Genomic DNA, 23,692 nt, shown 5'->3' on the forward strand with positions numbered 1-23,692 from the left:
TTGGAAAGCCACAATGCATATTTACAGATTAAAAAAAAAACTATTTAACTTTGTTTAACCCATCATTTTCCAAACTTAGCTTAACTATGAATCTATTACATAAGTCATGTATTTTTTGGGGGGGCAGACACCTGTGTTCCAAGAAACACTGTTTGGCAGACACACTGAATTGCTTGAGCTGCTCTTCCTCCATCCTTATCCTAAACAGTGTGTCTCTCTTAAGTCATGTCTTTATGATTGCATCCTTCCCAACCACCTGAGAGCTGTGAGCTTGTGAGGTGGTGCAGCCCAAGGGGCCTGAGGACACCATTCTGGGAAGTTATTGCAGGTCTTCGGTGAGCAGGAAAGAGGAAGCTGGTCTGCAGAGATGAAGCAGCCATGGGGAAGGAAGAATTTGGCAGGGCTCCCATACTCAAATGGGATCATGTAGTTCAAAAGGAGTGAGGAGAATTCTTCTTCCCTGTTTGAATAAATTCAAATGCAGAATTCTCTTAACTACTGGTTCTCGAAGTGTGATCCCCCAGCATCATGTGGAAATTTGTGAGAAATGCAACTTCTCAGGATCCACCCCAAGACGTATTATATAAACTCTGGAGTCGGGTTCAACAATCAATGTTTTAACAAGCCCTTCAGGTAATTCTGATGCAGATGCACATTTTAGATTGCTGGCAAAATCATAAATTAGAGAAACAGATCTTACTCACAGTTTGACAAATGACGACCTCTGCTGTGAGCAAGAGAAACAGAAAGTGGCAGTCTTGACTTTTAATGACTTTCCAAACCCTAATTCCATTCTTTCACAATTCCCAGTTACCCAAATCCTGGAGCTATTCTTGCATAGCTTCAACAACCTTTTTCTTTTGTTTAAGCTGGTTTAATGAGGGTTTGTTGCTTTAATTTGAACAAAGATTTAAGCTACACCAATAAAATGAAAACAACAAAACAACAGCGACAACAAAGAAACCGGATGCAAGGCTTGGTTCTGCTAAAAATGAGCTGCGAGGCCTTAGACAAGGCCCTTCTCTCTGGGTCATGATGACATCAGCTACGAATGATGTGATTGGCCTGGGTGACACCTGAGATGTCTTCAGAACCCTCTAATATGCTCAGCTAGACACTGGCTCCTCTGGATAATCTCTTAACTCTACAGATCCCCTAAGAAAGACCTCGAAGTTTCTTTAGTTCTTCCCATTGACTCTAGGTAGTTAGAGGAACAAATACAGAAAATAAAAAACACTCCAACTCTCTGTCTCTCTCTTTCCTGATCTTTCAAAAGCATCAATCATTAATTAGAGGGATGCTTTAAATAAGGCTTATTTGACACTTCAGTTGTTTTTCAATTTAAATTTTAAAATTTTAGTACATTATAATTAGGCCAACTTTAGTTAAGGTTGCTATCCATCATGAAATGAACATAGAAAAAACATGTACACACAACCAACTTATACTTGCAGAAGAATAGTCATTTGGGAGCAACTATTCTCTTCACAAAAATGCAGCTCATGCAAACAATCAATATTAAGTGAAATGGCAACATATTTTGTAAAGGTTTTAAGTAAAAAAGGTTTCAATGAAAATATCCTAAAATTAATATATCCTAAAATAGATACTAAGAATATCCTCCATTAAGCCCATAAATGCTGCATTATTAAACTTACTAGTTGACAAAGAATAAAAAGTAGTACTTTTTTTGACCCTTAAATTCTCACCCCAGTAGACTTCTCTGATGCTGAAATGAAAATAGTGACCAAATGCTTTGATGGACAACTCATTACAATGAGAACTGAAGGCTTCTGAAACCAGACAAAGATTTTTCTGTATCTCCCAGATGCCAGGGGAAGTAAGAGAAATATTTTGGTCTCCCATCCAAAAACAAACACTATATCTGCATTTTATTAAAAAAAAGAATAAGTGCTTCAGAAATAATCAAGGTCAAGATACAGTTTTTAAAAAGCAGAAAATGTTACCAAGGCAGACTGAAGAAAAAAATTGAGAGAAAATAAAAAGAAACAAGGGGAAAGAAATCTTTCAACAGAGTATAAACTGTTAGTCTCTCTCTGTCCCTGAAAGGTTTTGATTCAACCCTATTTGTTATCCTAGAAAAGCTCTTCTGAAGAAAGGTCTCAGTGTAAGAACTGCTTAAAAGAAGCCAACCCCTTGGAAATAGGAACGGCTCAGCCATTTATTAATGTCAAATATGCTGCCTGCATGAATTAGTCAGCTTGTCTTTTGGAAGCTATACAGAAAAGTTCTTGTGCACCTGCCTCTTAGTGTCCTGACACTTCTGGCTTTAATGACAACATAACAACCACCAGAAAATGAAATTCAAAAAACAAAGCACTGAACACAACTATGTTTTACCTTCCGAATAACTGATTGATCAATTTTTAAAGGCTTCTTACTGAAGTATTATCAGCAACTAGAGAATATAAAAGCTTGCTCTGATGTAAAAAGAAATGGAAAACAGAGTCATTTTCCTAAACTGGCAAAATTTAACCAAATTACCACAAAACTTACCTTAGAAACAAAGAGAAATGGGGCAGAAAAAGGCCAGATTTCTTACTGGCAGTACCACAGTGGCAAATATCCCAGAATAAGAAAAGCTGCCAAATAGAAGAGAGAAAATTAAAGGACTTTCCTTTAAAAACAGCTAAGCCCAGTGCATACAGCATTCTTAACAGCTGGAGCAAGCTTCAGAAGCAACACACAGGTATAAGGTCCAGCCCTATTCTTTATTTACAGCACAGTTCAAAGTCATTGAATCAAGCACAAAAGAAACGACTCCCATTTCCTGGTTTGGCATCGGATATCCTTCCTACCAGCTGCAATTACATCATTTTTATCCATCTTCTTCTTTTCCTTTTGGGAGGGTAGAAAAGGGGCAAGTGACAAATGGGCCAAAGAGACTTCAACTTCAAAACCAAGAGAAATCCTTGCTTTCAGAGAAACAATAGAAGTGATTCTCCCTCTTGTGAAAGGCAATCAATACTCTGCTCCAGTTATGAAGGCCGTGGATGGTGTGGGAAAGCTGTGGTGAAGAGATTCTTCCTGGAGGTGGCACAAGGACGGCAAGGACTCGGGTTGTGGGATGGCTGCTATCCTCACTATCACGTTCGCTCTATCTCAGTCTTGGCCACACCAAATCTAATGAACAAGGGAAAGTAATTATGCATAGAAAGCCAAAGTGAATGGAAATGTAGGTGGAATGAACTTAAAAGATGAAACTGCAAATGATCAAAAGTTACTCAGTTCATTTTTCTCAGATGGGCATAGAAATCGCTGATCCACTGCTTCATGTGTTTAACTTCCAAGGACCGAGTTAATTGCACACTGACAGGATCCAAGGCATTGCTGGCTCGGAGATCTAGATGATGGGCTCCATCTCGGATGACGATCGCAAGTAACGTGTCTGTAATATCCTTGGTTACTCCACCTCCTGACCAGGGGTCTAGTTCACCATTGCTAAGTAAGGGAAAGAAAAAAAATCAGATTGTTAATTTTTCATATCTACATAAAAGATAAGATAGGAGAAAACTATTATATGCATAACACCTAAAATTATAAGCTTATAAGCTAGGGGATATGATCTGAGGATTTAATCTGTCATATAGAAAGGTGCTTCAACCTGGAATTTGACAATACTTCTGTAACCAGGTACAAGAAATAGGACCAGAGAAGACTGAAGGTGATGCCCCATGAATCAACCTAGATTATATTGGAACTTCGAATTTAGAAGACTCAATTCTAATCCTGGCTTCATTACTCAAAAGTTGTCTGACCTTACATAAGTTAGCTGTCTCAGTTTCCTCACATGTAAAGCAGAGTTAACAAGGCCTACCTCAGGAAGTTGTTTGAAGGGTTAAATAAGATGGTACATGTATATATACTGAATAAATGTTAGGCATGTGGGAGACCCTCAATTAAAACCTGTTTCCTTCCTTCCTAGAACCCAAACATTAGTGATAAAGAAAAAAAAACACCATATTTAAAAATGCTAATTATCTCTTCAGTCAATTCAGTCGCACAGTTGTGTCGGACTCTTTGCAACCCTATGGACTGTAGCATGCCAGGCTTCCCTGTCCATCACCAACTCCCAGATTTGCTCAAACTCATGTCCATCGAGTCAGTGATGCCATCCAACCATCTCATCCTCGTCATCCCCTTCTCCTCCTGCCTTCAACCCTTCCCAGCATCAGGGTCTTTTCTAAAGAGTTCTTTGCATCAGGTGGCCAAAGTACTGAAGCTTCAGCTTCAGCATCAGTCCTTCCAATGAATATTCAGGACTCATTTCTTTTAGGATTGACTTATTTGATCTCTTTGCTGTCCAAGGGACTATCAAAAGTCTTCTCCAACACCACAGTTCAAAAGCATCAATTCTTCAGGGCTCAGTTTTCTTTATAGTCCAATTCTCACACCTATACATGACTACTGGAAAAACCATAGCTTTGACTAGACAGACCTCTGTTGGCAGAGTATTGTCTCTGCTTCTTAATATGCTCTCTAGGTTCATCATAGCTTTTCTTCCAAGGAACAAGAGTCTTTTAACTTCATGACCGCAAGCACTATCTGCAGTGATTTTGGAGCCCCCAAAAATAAACTCTGTCACTGTTTTCACTATTTCCCCATCTATTTGCCATGAAGTGATGGGACCAGATGCCATGATCTTAGTTTTTTGAATGCTGAATTTTAGGCCAGCTTGTTCACTCTCTTCTTTCACTTTCAATAAGAGGCTCTTTAGTTCCTCTTCACTTTCTGCCATAATGGTGATGTCATCTGCATATCTGAGGTTATTGATATTTCTCCCAGCAGAATTGATTCCAGCTTGTGCTTCATCCAGTCTGGCACTTCGCCTGATGTACTCTGCATATAAGTTAAATAAGCAAGGTGACAATATACAGCCTTGACATACTCCTTTCCCAATTTGGAACCAGTCTGTTGTTCTATGTCTGGTTCTAACTGTTACTTCTTTACCTGCATACAGATTTCTCAGGAGGCAGGTAAGGTGATCTGGTATTCCCATCTCTTGAAGAACTTTCTACAGTTTGTTGTGATCCACATAGTCAAAGGCTTTAGCATAGTCAATGAAGCAGATGTTTTTCTGGAATTCTCTTGTTTTTTCTGTGATCCAACAGATGTTAGCAATTTGATCTCTGGTTCCTCTGCCTTTTCTAAATCCAGCTTGAACATCTGGAAGTTCACAGTTCACGTACTGTTGAAGCTTAATGTGAAGAATTTTGAGCATTACTTTGCTAGCGTGTGAAATGAGTGCAATTGTGAGGTAGTTTAAACATTCTTTGGCATTGCCTTTCTTTGGGATTGGGATGAAAACTGACATTTTCCAGTCCTGTGGCAACTGCTGAGTTTTCCAAATTTGCTGACATATTGAGTGCAGCACTTTCACAGGATCATCTGTCAGGATTTGAAATAGCACAGCTGGAATTCCATCACCTCCACTAGCTTTGTTTGTAATAATGCTTCCTAAGGCCCATTTGACTTCACACTCCAGTATGTCTGGCTCTAGGTGAGTGATCACACCATCATGATTATCCAGGTCATTAACACCTTTTTTGTAAAGTTCTTCTGTGTATTCTTGCCACCCCTTTTTAATCTCTTCTGCTTCTGTTAGGTCCCTGCCATTTCTGTCCTTTATTGTGCCTAACTTCACATGAAATGTTCCCTTGGAAACTCCAATTTTCTGGAAGAGATCCCTAGTCTTTCCTATTCTACCCATTCTATTGTTTTCCTCTATTTCTTTGCATTGTTCACTTAGAAAGGCTTTCTTATCTCTCCTTTCTATTCTCTGGAACTCTGCATTCAGTTGGGTATATCTTTCCCTTTCTCCTTTGCCTGTTACTTCTCTTCTTTTCTCAGCTATTTGTAAGGCCTCCACAGATAACCACTTTGCCTTCTCGCACTTCTTTTTCTTTGGGAAGGTCACTGCCTCCTGTACAATGTTACAAACCTCTGTCCATAGTTCTTCAGGTACTCTGCCTACCAGATCGAAACCCTTGAATCTATTTGTCACCTCCACTGTACAATCATAAGGGATTTGACTGAGGTCATACTTGAATGGCCTAGTGGTCTTCCCTACTTTCTTCAATTTAAGTCTGATTTTTGAAATAAAGAGCTCATGATTTGAGCCACAGGCAACTTTCGGTCTTGTTTTTGCTGACTGTATAGAGTTTCTGTATAGGCCTTTGCCAAAGCCTTTGACTATGTGGATCACAACAAACTGTGGAGAATTCTGAAAGAGATGGGAATACCAGACCACCTGATCTGCCTCTTGAGAAACCTGTATGCAGGTCAGGAAGCAACAGTTAGAACTGGACATGGAACAACAGACTGGTTCCAAATCGGGAAAGGAGTACGTCAAGGCTATATACTGTCACTCTGCTTATTTAACTTATATGCAGAGTACATCGTGAGAAACGCTGGGCTAGATGAAGCACAAGCCAGGATCAAGATTGCCAGGAGAAATATCGATAACCTGAGATAACGCAGATGACACCACCCTTATGGCAGAAAGCGAAGAAGAACTAAAGAGCTTCTTGATGAAAGTGAAAGAGGAGAGTGAAAAAGTTGGCTTGAAACTCAACATTCAGAAAACTAAGATCATGGCATCTGGTCCCATCACTTCATGGCAAATAGATGGGGAAACAGTGGAAACAGTGGCTGACTTTATTTTGGGGGGCTCCAAAATCAATGCAGATGGTGACTGCAGCCATGAAATTAAAAGACGCTTGATCCTTGGAAGAAAAGTTATAACCAACCTAGACAGCATATTAAAAAGCAGAGACATTACTTTGCCAACAAAGGTCCATCTAGTCAAGGCTATGGTTTTTCGAGTAGTCATGTATGGATGTGAGAGTTGGACTATAAGGAAAGCTGAGTGTCGAAGACTTGATGCTTTTGAACTGTGGTGTTGGAGAAGACTCTTGAGAGTCTCTTAGACTGCAAGAAGATCCAACCAGTCCATCCTAAAGGAGATCAATCCTGAATATTCATTGGAAGGACTGACGCTGAAGCTAAAACTCCAATACTTTGTCCACCTGATGTGAAGAACTGACTCATTTGAAAAGACCCTGATGCTGGGAAAGATTGAAGGCGGGAGGAGAAGGGGACAACAGAGGATGAGATGGTTGCATGGCATCACCAACTCAATGGACACGAGTTTGAGTAAACTCTGGGAGTCGGTGATGGACAGGGAGGCCTGGCGTGCTACCGTCCATGGGGTCACAAAGAGTCAGACACAACTGAGCGACTGAACTGATAGAGCTTCTCCATCTTTGGCTGCAAAGAATATAATCAATCTGATTTCGGTATGGACCATCTAGTGATGCTCATGTGTAGAGTTGTCTCGTGTTGTTGGAAGAGGATGTTTGCTATGACCAGTTTGTTCTCTTGGCAAAACTCTGTGTAGCCTTTACCCTGCTTCATTTTGTACTCCAAGGCCAAACTTGCCTGTTACTCCATGTATTTTTTGATTTCCTACTTTTGCATTCCAATCCCCTATGGTGAAAAGGACATCTTTTTTGGTGTTAGTTCTAGGAGGTTTTGTAGGTCTTCATGGAACTATTCAAATTCAGCTTCTTCTGCATTAGTGGTTGGGGCATAGACTTGGATTACTGTGATGCTGAGTGGTTTGCCTTGGAAACAAACCAAGGTTATTTGTCATTTTTGAGATTGCACCCAAGTACTGAATTTCAGACTTCTTGGTTGACTACGAGGGCTACTCCATTTCTTCTAAGGGATTTTTGCCCACAGTAGTAGATATATAATAGGTATCTAGTAGTAGAGGTCTTCCTTAGTCACCTTATAAAAAATTCACACTCCCTCCCAACCCCCACTAACATTTCATAACCTTCTTCCCTGGTTTATTTCCCCCCCCTTAGCACCTATCTCCTTCTAACATGCCTATAAGAGCTATCTTGTTTTTACTCATCTCTCAAAATAAAACTTCCCAAGGGCAGGGTTTTTTGTCTGTTTTACTACTGCATCTTCAGTGTCTGGCACACACCAGTAGCTATACAAATATTTATTGAATGAATAAAAAAGAATAATCTAGTTATTTGTAGCCTTATATCAGATGCCCTACACAAAAGAGGTCTATACATATATGCTTGTAAGTTCAGGAACATGTAAATCACTATAGTACTTTTTACATGTAAAAGTAGAGTTCACATAAGTGATTAATGTAAATATATAGACAGTGACATTCAGCTAGGTGTAATACTGGCAAGAAACAATGAACTAAGTCAGCAGATCTATGTTTTATACCTCAGTAAGCCACATGACTTTGGGTAAGTCACCTGACCCCTCTGAATCTAATTCTCATGTGTATTACCAAAAAAAACCTTTTAAAGATAACACCCTTCACTCACAGAGACACTGTGAGGTTCAAGCTGAATAATACATTTGGAAATAAGGTATAAACTATAAAATACCACATGAATGTGCAGTATTATTATAATTATTATCATATTCTATAAGCATAAGAAGTGTTAATACTTTTGAGAGGTAAATGAAGCATGAAAAGGATGCCACAGCATTTCTCACAGAAATTTGGTCAGAAAAATGCATGCAATCAATTTTCTAGGTAAATGTTCAAGTTAAAAAGGAAATAAGCATTTAGGTACATTAAATATACATGTGCTTGAAATACAAGTCTAAAATCCCTCTTCTAGCCTGACCACACTCTTAACCACACTTTTGGTTTTTTAAGAAATCAATTCAATTGCAACTTAATATCATTCTTGGGGGGAGAAATCACTCTGAAAATTTACCTTTTTTGGTTTTATTAAAAATAAGAGGAAAAACTCACTGCAAAATAGGGTTAGTTTTCAACTATGAGATAACTTTTTAAAGTAAACTACACAAGGGGTTGGATTCTCTTAAGTGAACAAGTGGCCTTTATCATTATTCCAATTTGACAGGACCAACCAAGATAGGAAACTCTCCATTATTTGCAAAACAAAAAAGCTATCCCAACAGCTACATAATAAGCAAACTGCATTTGATTTAAAAGGTCATCTGAATCCACCCAGTGGCTTAGCAACAGTGTTTGGAGTTGCTGAGAGACCTAAAATGCACATGGACTTGAATTTCTTGGTCCTAGACATAAGAAAGCTAAATCAGTCACTGGGAAATTTACAGGAGAAAAAAATACTGGCTTTCATGAGAGAACCTAGATGCCTGCATAAAATTCCCAACAGTGAGCCTCAGTTAATTGGTGGCAACAATTAATTTGCCTGAAAAATTATGTTAAATTAACCAACTTCTCAGGGACTCCTTTTTGAATTTATATTTAAATAACTGAAAATGACCATTGGTAAGATAATTTCTCACCAACTGCGTTTTGGGGAAAAAAATAAATCCTTCCAACAAAAATATTGTGGAATAAGGAAATTGCTGAAATAGAACTATTAATAGCTACTATTAAATTCTTATTTGCTCAACACGTTTACTGACTGCCTACTATGTATCACGTACTGACTGGGTACAGTTAACTCAACTGTGAACAGACAAAAATCTCTGCCCTCATAAGTGCTCACTTCTTTGATTATCTATTCCTTGAAGTAACTCTGGCAGGTAGTTATTATTTCTAACTAACATAAATTGGCAATTTGCCCAAAGGCACGCAGTTAACAGAAGCAGAATGGCACCCAGGTCTCTCCGACTTCAAAGCTCATGCTCTTAACTTGCAGATCTCTAATTCAACAATTAAAAGCAGACTGAATTTTCTAACCTAAAAAGTAGTCACAGTTGGATTTGTGTGAGATGACTTAAGGAAAGAAGTATGAACATAAAATATGCTTTCCACATGGTTCCTTGGACATTTTCTTATCATCAACCATAAATATTTTGTAACTGATAGCCACTCAGTAGACAGAACAGAAACACCTAATGCTGCTTTTTTATTTTCGGAATGTGCTTTCTTTAGAAAAGCAATAGAATTTTGAATTTTTAAATAAGGTAAGTTTTACATTGAATTCTTCACACCTAGCAGTAAGTGGGAAAAAATTTCTTTTTAAAAGTATATTTGCCACTGCAGGAAGATAAACCAGCATTTTTATATAGTTCTGCCTTTATACTTTCACATGCCTCTGAAGCTTTCCTGAGCTTTATGTCATTTCTCATCCTTATCAACACACAGATTAACTGGGCATCTACTATGTGCCAGTTACTGTGGCAGGTGTTAAAGGCACAGAGATGATTAAGAAAAATTCTCTGTCACTGAGAAGTTCATAATCTCATTTGAACAGAGAAATTTAAATGAAATTTCTCTGTTCTCTGAGAAATGAGTCAGGGGCAGACAGAAACACAAACAGGTAATTTCCACAGAGTGCTAAGGGATAGTCACAGGCTTTAGAGGAGCTAAGTGTGTAGGGGAAATGTAACCTCCTTGGAGATGTCAGGGAAGGTTTCCTGGAGGATTCCTGAATCTTAAGAAAAGGAAAAAAAGTGGAAGGAAAAGGACATTCAGGGACAAGTAGTTCCCTGCTGCCTAGAAGATAAAGTGCAGGGCTGAGAGTATATCTCCACTTATTCATTCAATAGAAATTTTTTGTGTATATAATTTGGGCTAAATATTTCACTGGGTTAACTCTTTAAAGCATCATAGCAACTCTGTAGGGTGAGTGGCATTATTATTCTCATTTTACAGAAGAGAAAACTGAGGATCAAATAGTTTAAGTAATTTAAGACGGTTCACTCTGCCTATGCATAGCCCTGTTAGGAAGTCCTTTTTTACACTATCCAAAAGTTTTTTTTTTTTTAACATTAAGCCATATTTTCCACCTACTGCTTCAGTTCTACTCCCAAGTTTTTTCAACAAAATCTATCCTTTCCCCAATGATGATGACAATAACTTATTTTGATACCTGGAGGAAAGTAAGTATAAAAGGCTAAATGGACAACTAAAATACTCATGTAATGCTTGAATGCAATAAAAAAGCACAAAGTATTTGACCAAAACTCAAATATCAAAACCTTCATTGAAAAGATTCAAAGACTCCACTTTACAATTCAACTTGAACTTCAGCTTTATGAGGTCAAAGCAAATAAGGATGAGCTTACAGCCTCAGTATGCCAGAGAAATCCATATAAGTACTACCTGGAGGTAAGTTTCTAAAAACAAGAAAATGACAAAGTACTTACTTCTTTGAGGGAACAAAGATGAGCTTTGATACCCAAGGCTTACATTTAAGCCTTTTCAGTCCTCTCAGTCCTTTCATGTTTTCCTGATTTCGAACATCCTAATTTGGTACAGTTTCCTACCCTAAATATACTTATTTGCTCAACTGTCACCTCAAAAGTCTGAGCTGAAAAGTATAGTTTTGAAGAACTCTACTGAGGACAAGGTAAATAATTTTAGGGAATTAAACAAAAAGAATCTTTAAGTTTTGCATTTAGTGTTTCACGTTTGAGGGGGGGAGACATCCTACTGAGTGAGAAACTAGCATGAATCCAATAAGAAAAAGGTTCTTTTGCAAAATGGGCAGTGTCACTGGCCTAAACCCAGAGAGTGATCTTTCGGTTAAAACAGCATTCCTCGTTCCTAAAAGCTTTTGGTCATGTCTCGAAAGCCAAATGTGCCTCTGTTTAGAAGAATTTGTAAAAGAGTAACATTTTCATTTAAACAATCAGTTAAGAGATATGTATGGATATCTCTCTACTATTTCCACATAAATTTGGGGAATTTTCTTATTAAATGGTTGCTATTTTAATAACTAACAACCTAACGTTCAAGCCAAAACACGGAAATTTTGAAGTCACAATCAGACACATTTAGAGCCTACTTGATTAACTCTGAAATGAACCAATACCAAATATGACTCAGTGTTACAGAATAAACAGTTTTTGTAGTCAGATAGGCCAAGGTTGAAAACTGGCTTTATCACTTGGTAACTAAAACAAAACTGGATGAGCTTTGGCAAGTGACTGCACACACTGACTTTCACTCTCCTCCTCAGTAAAATAGGGACTGTAAAAACTTCTTCTAAGGTTTTTGTGGGAATTGAATTAAGTGATTTCTTTAAAGTGCCTTATATTTAAAGTGCCTGGGACAGAACAGAGTGGGCACCTCAAAAGTGTTTGTTAGGTATATACTGAAGATTTTTTATTATCATTGATAACAATAGAAACAATCATGAGACAAATTAAGAACAATAGATGATGCTTCCTTTTTCTTTGAGCACACTTTTTAAAATATTTTAACTTTCCTGCTGTTGTTTTTAAGCCTTTAAACATACTTCAATAGAACCAAAAATCATATCACCTCTCAGTATCCTTTATCTTTCAAGGAGTAGAAAAATATGATAGATGCCACTGCTATCTGCATTGCTTTAACTGTGCAACATTTTCCCGGTTTTCTTTTCTCATTCATTCTACAAATGTCTCCATCAACCAGTTTTCTTTGAATCAATGAAAATTCACCTGAAAATGATGTTTGTGTGTGAACTGATGTTCTTGCCTCCATACATAGTAGGGATCCAAGAGGGCCTCGGTCTCACACCCCACTGTTTAAAACACTCATCAGAATATTCCTTGAAGTTCCACAAGTGAGGTTCAAACATGTCATCAACACCATCAGAACAGGTGGGCATGACCATTTCTGTACAGGCCTGAAAAAGCAAACCAGGAAAGATTCTAGTGAGAAAAGGAAGCACAAAGACTGAAATAAATTGTCCGAGGTCATACAGCTTGGAAGCAGTAAAGTGAGGGTTTGAACTCAGCAGTCTGGCTTCAGAGCCCCTGTTCTTTACTCCATACCACCTCTCTTTATTCCTAAGGCTCAACTGAGAAGTCACAGAAGTCCTTCTTTGCAAACTATTTCATTTCATATCTATTATCATATTGAATTCTCAAAACAACTCTGGAGGAAAATATTACTATTATTATTACTATTCTCATTGTACAGATGAAAAAATGGAGGCTCAGAAAAAATCAAGTTAGATTCCCTCTTCTTTTCTGTGTCCATAAAATGCTACCTTTATAGGACTTACTAAGATCTATTGTAATATTAGTTTAGCTACTTATATTTTCCACCAAGCTACATTTGATGATAAGATCATATTTTATTTACCTTTGTATAGTTGGAGCCTGGAATAGTGCCTGACATCCAGTAAGTACTCAGAATATATTTGGTGATGACTAAATACCAAACTGAAGTAGTACATATAGGATAGATAAACAACAAGGTTCTACTATATAGAAGAGGAAACTATTACATTCAATATCCAGCAATAACCCATAATGGAAGAGAATATGCATATGTATAACTGAGTCACTTTGCCATTTATTAGAAATTAACACATTGTAAATCAACTATATTTCAATAAAATTTTTAAAAAATTGAATTGGTTATTCAATGAATGAATGAGGAAACTCATCCATGGTCTTGAAGTGTAAGGTAACAGAACCCAGATTTGGATCCAGGTTAGGTGACAGGATCTTGAGGATTCTGTTACAGCACAACCGTAAAAGTGAAAAGTAAGCTCCAGTTGGGGAAATTATACACATTTACCTGATAGCTCCAACCCAGGACTCCCAGACTGCTGGTTGCTGTCTCTGAGATATTCAGACATTTCGTTTGGCCCGAATAATTGTAATACACATTCAGAGCTTGGAAAATATTCTGCAGCATCAGGGTATCAGGTACATTGGGATATTTCAAATACTGGCACACTACCTGTCATTTTAGAGAGACAAAAGGGAGAAGAATCAAATATAAATATAAAATCACTGTTTATTAAAACAAAGAAGAAATATGATCTTGATTTGATCATAAACAATCTTTAACACCTAACTTCACTGCTTGACAATTTCTATTTATTGAGTATAACCACTTTCATAAATGAATAAACCTTTAAAATTAGTCCTCATGGGACTTCCCTGGTGGTCTAGTGGCCAAGACTCCACGCTCCCATTGCAGGGAGCCCAGGTTCAATCCCTGTTCAGGAAACTAAATCCCACAAGCCACAACTAAAGAGTTTGTATGCTGCAACTAAAGATTCCGCATAACACAATTAAAAGAACCCACATGCCACAACAAAGACTGAAGATCCCGCATGCCACAACTAAAACTCGGCACAGCCAAAAAAAAAAAAAAAAGTTAGTTCCCAAATTATAGAAATAAACCAAAATTATCTGCATGGTATGCAAAGTCTTCCCCACCTACCACTCTAGTTTCATCTTCTGTAGCTTTTGCTCTAGTCTAGCAAAACCATTTCTACCACACCAACTTCCTTCCCTCCTCATTGCCATTGTTCACACTGAAATGCCATTCCCACTCTCCCAATGCAGTAGTGACTGGCAAACACCAACTCGTCTTCCTCAATGTAGCTCAAGTATCACCTCCTCCTTGAGACCACTTGCCTATGCCCTTCAAGGGAGGAAGAACTAAATCACTCTCTTCTTTGTGCCTCCACTACATCCTGGGCCTATTTCTATCAGAGCCCCTGTAATGCTGATACCATACTCATTTGATTCCAGAATGTCTCCCTCAGCACTTAGCAAGGCATCTGGCAGCTAAGTGCTTGCTGATTAAATGACTATCTTTTTATGAAAGTGAAAAATTTATTAAATTCCTTTTGGAAAAACTCCACCAAGCTCCTGTATTTGTAGCATTATAAGAAGCATCTCAGGCAGCTCCCCAGTTCCAAATACTCCTAACACTTGACTATAATCAGTGCTAAAACTCACAGGTAATACCTGGGGTTGGGAGTGAAGACAGGACTGACTAGTCAGGGACACAGGGAACTTTCAAGGATATGAAAATATTTCTTTTCTATAGGGGCCTAGATTACACAACAAGCAGCACATTTATGATTTATATGTAAATTTGACTTCAAAAAATCATAAACAAATATTGAACTCTAGATAATGTTGTTAAAGCTGAAGTATATAGTCTATATTTCATTTATTTCTGCTCTAATCTTTCTTTCCTTCTACTGACTTTGAGCTTCACTTGTTATTTTTCTAGTTCCTTGAGGTGTAAATTTAGGTTGTTTGAGACTTTTCTTGTTTCTTGAGATAGGCATTTATCACTATGAACCTCCCTCCTAGAAGTGTTTTGACTGCATCCCATAAATTTTGGTATGTTACATTTCCATTTATCTCTATGCATTTTAAAAACTTCTCTCTTGTAATTTCTTCTTCTACCCATTGAGTGTTCAACAGCATGTTGTTTAATCTCCATATATTTGTGAATTTTTCAGTTTTCTTTGTGTAATTTATTTCTAGTTTCATACCACTGTGGTTGGAAATGATGCTTCGTATAATTTAAATCTTCTTAAATTTATTAAGATTTGTTTTGTGGCCAAACATTTGATCTATCTTAGAAAATGTTCTATGTGCCCTTGAGTAGAATGTATATTCTGCTGCTTTCAGACAGAATGTTCCAGAAATATCTATTAAGTTCATCTAGTCTAATGTGTTAAGGCCAATATTTCCTTATGGATTTTATGCCTTGATGAACTATCTATCAATATAAGTGGAATATTAAAGTCCCCTTCTGGTCATGTACTGCTGTCTATTTCTACCTTTAGGTTTGTTAATATCTGCTTTACTTATATAGGTGCTCCTATGTTGGGCACATAAATATTTACAAATGTTATATTTTTTGTTGAACTGACGCCTCTATTATTATGCAATACACTTCTTTGTGTATTATTACAGTCTTTATTTTAAAGTCTATTTTGTTCAATATAAGAATAGCTACTCCAGCTTTATTTTGGTTCCCATTTGCAGGGAATATCTTTTTCCATCCCTTTACTTTCAGTCTGTGTGTGTCCTTACATCTAAAATGACTCTTTTCTAGGCAATAATATTGACGGGTCTCGTTTTTTAATTCAATTAGCAACTCTTATGTATTTGATTAGAGAATTTCATCCACTTACAGTTAAAGTTAATAATTGATATGCATGTGCTTATTGACACTTTGTTCATTGTTCTCTGCCTGTTTATGTGGTTTCTCTAGCTCCTTTCTTTTTCTCTTGCTCTCTTTGTTTGTGGCTTGAGTATTTTCTTTAGTGGTATGCTTATATTCTTTTATCTTTTGCATATTTACTGTAAGTTTTTGTTTTGTGGTTACCGTGAGTCTTGTATATAACAGTTTATATCTGAAACAGTCAAAGTTGATAACAACTTAAGCTTGATCCCACTGAAAAGCTCAACATTATTACTCCCCCTTCACTCTATGATTTTGAAGTCACATTTTACATCTTTTTATCTTGTGCATACTTAACAAATTATTGTAATCATGGTTATTTTTATTACCTTTGTCTTTTTTAGCCTTCATACTAGCTTTGTAAGTAATTAATCCACTACCTTTACTACACAGTAAGTCCCATACATATGAACCTTCAGAGAGTGAACTCAAAGATGCAGATGTATTATAAACCTATTACAGTACAGTACTATGAAGCAAATTGTGTTAGTTGTGTACCTAGGCTAACTTTGTTGGGTTTGCAAACAAACTGGACTTACAATTGTGCTCTTAGAATGGAACTTGTTTGAATGTAGGGGATTTCCTGTATGTATTTTTCTTTCCAGTGAGGTTTATTTTTCATATGAGTTCCTGTTACTAATTAGTGCCATTTCATTTCAGCTTAAAGAAGTCCCCTTTAACATTTATTCTAAGGCTGGTTTAGTGGTAATGAATGCCTTTAGCTTTTGCTTTTCTAGTAACTCTATCTGTTCTATAGACTGTTCTTGGTTTAAAGGTTTTTTCGTTTTAACACTTTGAATATACTGTGCCATTCCCTTCTGGCCTGAAAACTTTCTGCTAAAAAATCTGCTCATAGTCTTATGAGAGTTTCTTTGCAAGTAAGAAATTACTATCTCTTGTTGTTTTTAATATTTTCTCCTTAATAGAACTACTGCATAACCCGGCAATCCCACTGATGGGCACACACCATAGAAGACCATGATTTAAAGAGATACATGCACCCCGGTGTTCACTGCAGCACTATTTACAATAGCTAGGGAATGGAAGCAACCTAACTGTCCATCAGCAGAGGAGTGGATAAAGAAGTTGTGGTGCATATACACAATGGAATATTACTCAGCTTTAAAAAAAGAATGAAATTGTGCCATTTGCAGAGACATGGATAGACCTAGAGACTGTCATACAGAGTGAAGTAACTTGGAGAAAAATAAATACCGTATATTAACACATATATGTGGAATCTAGAAAAATTGTATAGATGATCTTACGTGCAAAGCAGAAATAGAGACACAGATGTAGAGAGCAGACGTATGGACACCAAGGGGGAGACAGGGGTGGTGGTGAGCTGAACTGGGAGACTGGGACTGACATATACACACCACTATGTATAAAACAGATCACTAATGAGAACCTACTGTATAGCATGGGGAACTCTACTCAGGGCTCTGTGGTGACCTGAATGGGGAGGAAATCCAAAAAAGAAGGGACAGATATATACCTATGGCTGATTCATTTTGCTGTACAGCAGAAACTGACAGAGCAGTGTAAATTGCTTTTATACTCCATTGTCAGTTTTTTATACTCCAGTTGAAAATAATACTATAATCTGTGTAAAAATATGTATAAATTTCCTCCTTGTCTTTAACTTCTGACATTTTTTTTGGTTGTACTAGGTCTTTGTTGGCAATTTTATCTCTAGTTCCTCTGCCTTTTCTAAAACAGCAAGAGAGTTGCAGAAAAACATCTATTTCTGCTTTATTGACTATGCCAAAGCCTTTGACTGTAGGGATCACAATAAACTGTGGAAAATTCTGAAAGAGATGGGGATACCAGACCACCTGATCTGCCTCTTGAAAAACTTGTATGCAGGTCAGGAAGCAACAGTTAGAACTGGACATGGAACAACAGACTGGTTCCAAATAGGAAAAGGAGTATGTCAAGGCTGTATATTGTCACCCTGCTTATTTAACTTGTATGCAAAGTACATCATGAGAAACACTGGGCTGGAAGAAGCACAAGCTGGAATCAAGATTGCCAGGAGAAATATCAATAACCTCAGATATGCAGATGACACCACCCTTATGGCAGAAAGTGAAGAGGAACTAAAGAGCCTCTTGATGAAAGTGAAAAAGGAGAGAGAAAAAGTTGGCTTAAAGCTCAACATTCAGAAAACTAAGATCATGGCATCTAGTCCCATCATTTCATGGCAAATAGATGGGGAAACAGTGGTTGACTTTATTTTTGGGGGCTCCAAAATCACCGCAGATGGTGATTGCAGCCATGAAATTAAAAGACGCTTACTCCTTGGAAGGAAGGTTATGGCCAACCTTGATAGCATATTTAAAAGCAGAGACATTACTTTGCCAACAAAGGTCCATCTAGTCAAGGCTATGGTTTTTCCAGTAGTCATGTATGGATGTGAGAGTTGGACTATAAAGAAAGCTGAGTGCCAAAGAACTGACGCTTTTAAACTGTGGTGTTGTAGAAGACTCTTGAGAGCCCCTTAGACTGCAAGGAGATCCAACAAGTCCATCCTAAAGGAGATCAGTACTGGGTGTTCATTGGAAGGACTGATGTTGAAGCTGAAACTCCAATATTTTGGCCACCTGATGCGAAGAGCTGACTCATTTGAAAAGACCCTGATGTTGGGTAAGATTGAGGGCAGGAAGAGAAGAGGATGGCAGAGGATGAGATGGTTGGATGGCATCACCGACTCAATGCACATGAGTTTGGGTGGGCTCCGGGAGTTGGTGTTGGACAGGGAGGCCTGGCGTGCTGTAATTCATGGGGTCGCAAAGAGTCAGACACAACTGAGCGACTGAACTGAGGTCTTTGTTGCTGTGCATGGCTTTCTCTAGTTGCAGTAGTGGGGGGCTACCCTTAGTCACGGTGCACAGGCTTCTCACTGTGGTGCCTTCTCTTGTTGCAGAGCAGAGGCTCTAGGCACATAGGCTTCAGTAGTTGTGGCGCATGCACTTAGGTGCCCAGTGGCATGTGGAATCTTCCTGGACCAAGAATCAAACTCATGTCCCCTGCATTGGCAATGAGATTCTTATCCACTGTACCACCAGAGAAGTTAGGACTTTTGGCATTTTTTGTCTGTTTTGTTTTCAAATAATATTTCTGACCCTCTTTCTCTTTTTCTTCTGGGAACCCTATGATATGAATGTTAGACCATTTGATGTAAATGTTAGTCTCTAAGTCCCCTTAAGCTATTTTCACTTTTCTTCATTCTGTTTTCCTTCTGCTGCTCTGATTTGATAAGTTCTACTGCCCTGTCTTTGAGTTGACTGATCTTGTCTTCTGTTTCATCTAATCTGCTGTTGAACCTCTCCAGTTTAATTTTATCAGTTATTTTTATATTCTTGAGCTTTGTAACATCTTATTTGGTACTTTTTAAATATTTTCCATGTCTTTTTTGAAGTTCTGTGTTCGTTCATTCTTCTCCCCAGTTCAGTGAGCATCTTCATAATTATTACTTTTAACTCTTTATCAGGTAAATTAATATTTCTCTCATTAAGATTTTTCTGAGTTTTATATTCTTCTTTCTTGGAACATATTCCTCCTGTTTCTTCATTCTGTTTGATTCTCTGTTTAAATTTCTATATAGTAGATGAAACAACCACCTCTCCCAGTCTTAAGGAGTGGCCTCATATAGGAGACAAACCTTGTTGTTCAACTCTGCCTTAACTCTCGGTTGTCTTTCAAATCTCTGTGCTTATCCAAGCAGCCTACTATAGTCTTAACAACTCCAAGTAGTTGAAGACATGCCATAACCTGTCAACATCCCAAAAGGGAGAATCTTAGCTCTTTGATTCAGGTTGACTAGAAGCCAGACCCTCAAGCATCAGTTTTTTAAAATATGCAAATATATACAGTCTTGTGGGACTGCAAGCATGAGTCCTGTTGGCCACCAGAGTCAGATGATCTGGAAGTGTCCACCGGGCAGGCACAAAAAACAGGTTCCAGGTAAGCATATAAGCTCTTTTCTAGGTGATAACAGCAAGGCAGAGTGAAGGCATCAAGATGGCATCCACAGCCTACATTCTTTAAGGGCAGCCTTGAAGGTCATTAAATATGTGTCAAACCTGAAGCCTGCCCTGCAGGCAGAAGCTCCAAACTAGCAAAGAAGTCTCCTTCACAAAAATACTGGGCAGTGTGCCCCAGCCTGCTATCTGTGCAGCACCCTGAGGGTGGCAACCTGTCAAGAATCATACCTCCAATTGCAGTCTCATGGGACCCAAAAATGAAAGCCCTAATCCATCCCCAGCCACCAGGGCCAGGTGATCAAGGGGTGTTCCAAGGGTGGCAGCCATAAAAACTGGAGCATCAGATATAAAAATCAGGACACCAGACACATGTAAAGCTCCCTTCCAGGAAACACCTGCAGTCTGGAACATGGCAATAGGAAAAAAAAAACAAACAAACCTGGATCTTTGAAAAGACAAAGAAAATTAACAAGTCTTTAGCCAGAGTGACCAAGAAAAAAAGAGAGAACTCAAAGAAATAAATTAAGAAATGAAAAGAGAAGATACTACAATTGATACCACAAGAATACAAAGGAACATAACAAACGACTATTATAGTTTGTTATCGATGTTATTGATATAGTTAGATGATAATTATGTCATCAAACTCAACAACCTAGAAGAAATGGATAAATTCCTAGAAACATGAAACCTATCAAGACTGAATCATGATGAAACAGAAAATCTGAACAGGCTGAATACTAGTAAGGAGATTGAATCGGTAACCAAAAACCTTCCAAAAAAAAACAAAAGTCTAGGACCAGATGGTTTCCCTGGTGTATTCTACCAAACATTCAAGGAAGAATTAATATCAATCCTTCCTAAATTCTTCCCAAAAAAATAGAAGAGGAGGGAACACTTTCAAGTTCATTTTACAAGACCAGCATTACCCTGATACCAAAACTAGTAAGCCTGCCATGAGAAAAGAAAATTACAGGCCAATATCTCTGATGACCACAGATGCAAAAATCCTCAACAAAATATTAGCAAACCGAATTCAATGATACATTAAAAGGATCATACACCATGATTGAGTAGGATGTATCCAGGGATTCGAGGATGGTTCAACATCCACAAATCAGTCAATGTGGACCACCATATTAACAAAATAAAGGATAAAAATCACATGATCATCTTAATAGATGCCAAAGAAGTATTTGACAAAAATCAAAAGCCATTTATAATAAAAACTCTCAACAAGGTGAGCATAGAGGGAACATACTTCAACATATAAAGGTTATACATGACAAGCCCAGAGGAAACACCATACACAACAGTGAAAAGCTGAAAGCTTTTCTTCTACGATCAGGGACAAGACAAGGATGTCCACACTCATCACTTTTATTCAACGTAGTACTGGAAGTTCTAGCCAGAGAATGTAAGTAAGAAAAAGAAATAGAAGGCATCTAAATCTGAAAGGTATGTGTAAAACTGTCTCTATTTGCAGGTGACCTGAAATTATATATAGAAAATCAAAAAGTCTCCATCAAAAAACTGTTAGAGGAAATTCCCTGGAGGTTCAGAGGTTACGACTCTGTACTTTCACTGCAGGAGGCACTGGTTCAATCTCTGGTCAAGGAAATAAGATCCTGCAAGCTCTGTGGTGTGGCAAAAAAAGAAAAGCTGTCAGAAAAATTAATGAATCCATTAAGAAAAATCTATGAATTTTCAAGATACAAAATCAAGTTTCAAGATGCAAAATCAACATACAAAAATCTGCTGCATTTCTATATGCTAATAATGAACTATTAGAAAGAGAAATTAATAAAACAGTCCCATTTACAATTACATTAATAAGAATAAAATACCTGAGAGGAAGTATTTTAGACATGGAAGACCTGTATATTAAAAAAAATACAAGGGACTTCCCTGGTAGTCCAGTGATTAAGACTCCACCTTCCAATGTGGGGACAAGCGTTTGATCCCTGGTCAGGGAACTAATGTCTCACATGCCACAGAGTGCAACTAAATTTTCTTTTATATACAAGACATTAATGAAAAAAATGAAGATAAATGAAAATATATTTCATGCTCATGGACTAGAAGAATTAATATTGTTAAAATATCCATACACAAAGCAATATACAGATTCAATGCTATCCCTACCAAAATTCCAATGGCTTTTTCACAGAAATAAAATTTAAAAATTTGTGTGGAACCATAAAAGACCCAAAATGGATAAAGCAATCTTGAGAAAGAGAAATAGCAGAGGCATCACACTCTCAGATTTCAAACTATATTACAAAGCTATATTAATTAAAACAATATGGTATTGGCATAAAAACAAAGACACAGAATAGAGAAACCAGAAATAAATCAATGCATATATGATTAATTAACTTATGACAAAGAAGTCAAGAATATACAATGGGGGAAAAACAGTCTCTTAATAAATGGTATTGGGAACACTGGACAGCCACATGGAAAACAATGAAACTGGATGCCTATTTTACACCAGACACAAACATTAACTCAGGTTGAATGACTTGAATGTAAGACCTGAAACCATAAAATTCACAGAAAAAAACACAAGTAGTAAGCTGCTTGACATAGACCTTAGCAATGATTTTTTAAATCTGACACCAAAAGCAATAGCAGCAAAAGCAAAACTAAACAAGTGGGATTACATCAAACTGAAAGACTCCTGCATAGCAAAGGGACCCATCAACAAATGACAAGTCAGCCTACCGAATGGGAGAAAATATCTGCAAATCATATCTGATAAGGGGCTAACATCAAAAATATGTAAGAACTCAAACAACTCAACAGCCAAAAAACAAAAAAATCTGATTAAAAAATGGGCAGAAGATCTGAACAGACACTTTTCCAAAGAAGACATACAGATGGCCAACAAATATATAAAAAGAGGCCCTACATCATTAATTAAAAGGAAAATGCAAATCAAGAGTACAATGAGATATCACCTCACATCTATAAGAATGGCTATCATCAAAAGGAAAAGTAGTAACAAGTGTTGGCAAGTGGAGAAAAGGGAATCCTTGTGCACTGTTGGTAGGAATGTAAACTGATACATCACTATGGAAAACAGTATGGAGGTTCCTCAAAAATTTAGAAATGCCATATAATCCAGCAATCCCACTTCTGGGTATTTACCCAAAGAAAAGAAAAACACTAATCTAAAAAGATATATGCATCTCCATGTTCATTGTAGCATTATTTACAATGACGTAGGTCTTGGCAATGATTTTCCAAGATATGGAAACAATCTAAGAGTTCATCAATGCATGAATAAACAAAGGAGATATGGTACATATATACAATGGAATATTATTATGCCATTAAAAAAGAATGAAATCTTGCCATTTGTGACAACATGGATAAACCTTAAGGGCATTATGCTAACTGAAATCAGTCAAAGACAAATATTGTAAGATCTCTCATATGTAGAATCTAAAAAAAATTCTTTTAATTAAAAAATCCATGCTAATAAATAAAGAGAACAGATTAGTGGCTGCCAGAGACAGGAGGAGGGCAGCAGTGGAGAGAAATAGATGAACTGGTTTTTTGTTTGTTTGTTTGTTTAGTTTTAATAAATTAAATTTAAAAAATAAAATCATATCATAGTATTTAGGAATAAGTGTACTGATGTCTGCAACATACTCTGAATGAATTTTAAAAATAAGATAGAAGGAAGGATAGATAGAGGGGTAGATAAGTGAATATATATTTATAAGCAAATACAATATAGCAAAAA

The 23,692-nt window shown here is 37.3% G+C and overlaps 1 protein-coding gene across 20 annotated transcripts in view; it reads right to left on the minus strand.

Annotated features, from left to right (window-relative positions):
• Positions 1-2,713: 2,713 nt before the first annotated feature.
• PRCP (prolylcarboxypeptidase) overlaps positions 2,714-23,692 on the minus strand; it is an 89,902-nt gene continuing 68,923 nt past the window's right edge. For 12 of the 20 annotated variants that reach the window (XM_081536867.1, XM_081536876.1, XM_081536881.1 and 9 more), the window contains 3 exons: positions 13,526-13,690; positions 12,436-12,623; positions 2,714-3,462 (listed from right to left, as the gene is read on the minus strand). In XM_081536867.1, the coding sequence (XP_081392993.1) occupies positions 3,246-3,462; positions 12,436-12,623; positions 13,526-13,690 (570 nt within the window). In that variant the 3' untranslated portion in view covers positions 2,714-3,245. The remainder of the gene's footprint in view (positions 3,463-12,435; positions 12,624-13,525; positions 13,691-23,692) is intronic. The other 8 variants (XM_081536872.1, XM_081536884.1, XM_081536885.1 and 5 more) reach the window with 1 other exon arrangement.

This window comes from Giraffa tippelskirchi, chromosome 10 (assembly GCF_054371585.1).
Source record: "Giraffa tippelskirchi isolate mGirTip1 chromosome 10, T2T-mGirTip1v1.2.pri, whole genome shotgun sequence".
NCBI lineage: Eukaryota > Metazoa > Chordata > Mammalia > Artiodactyla > Giraffidae > Giraffa > Giraffa tippelskirchi.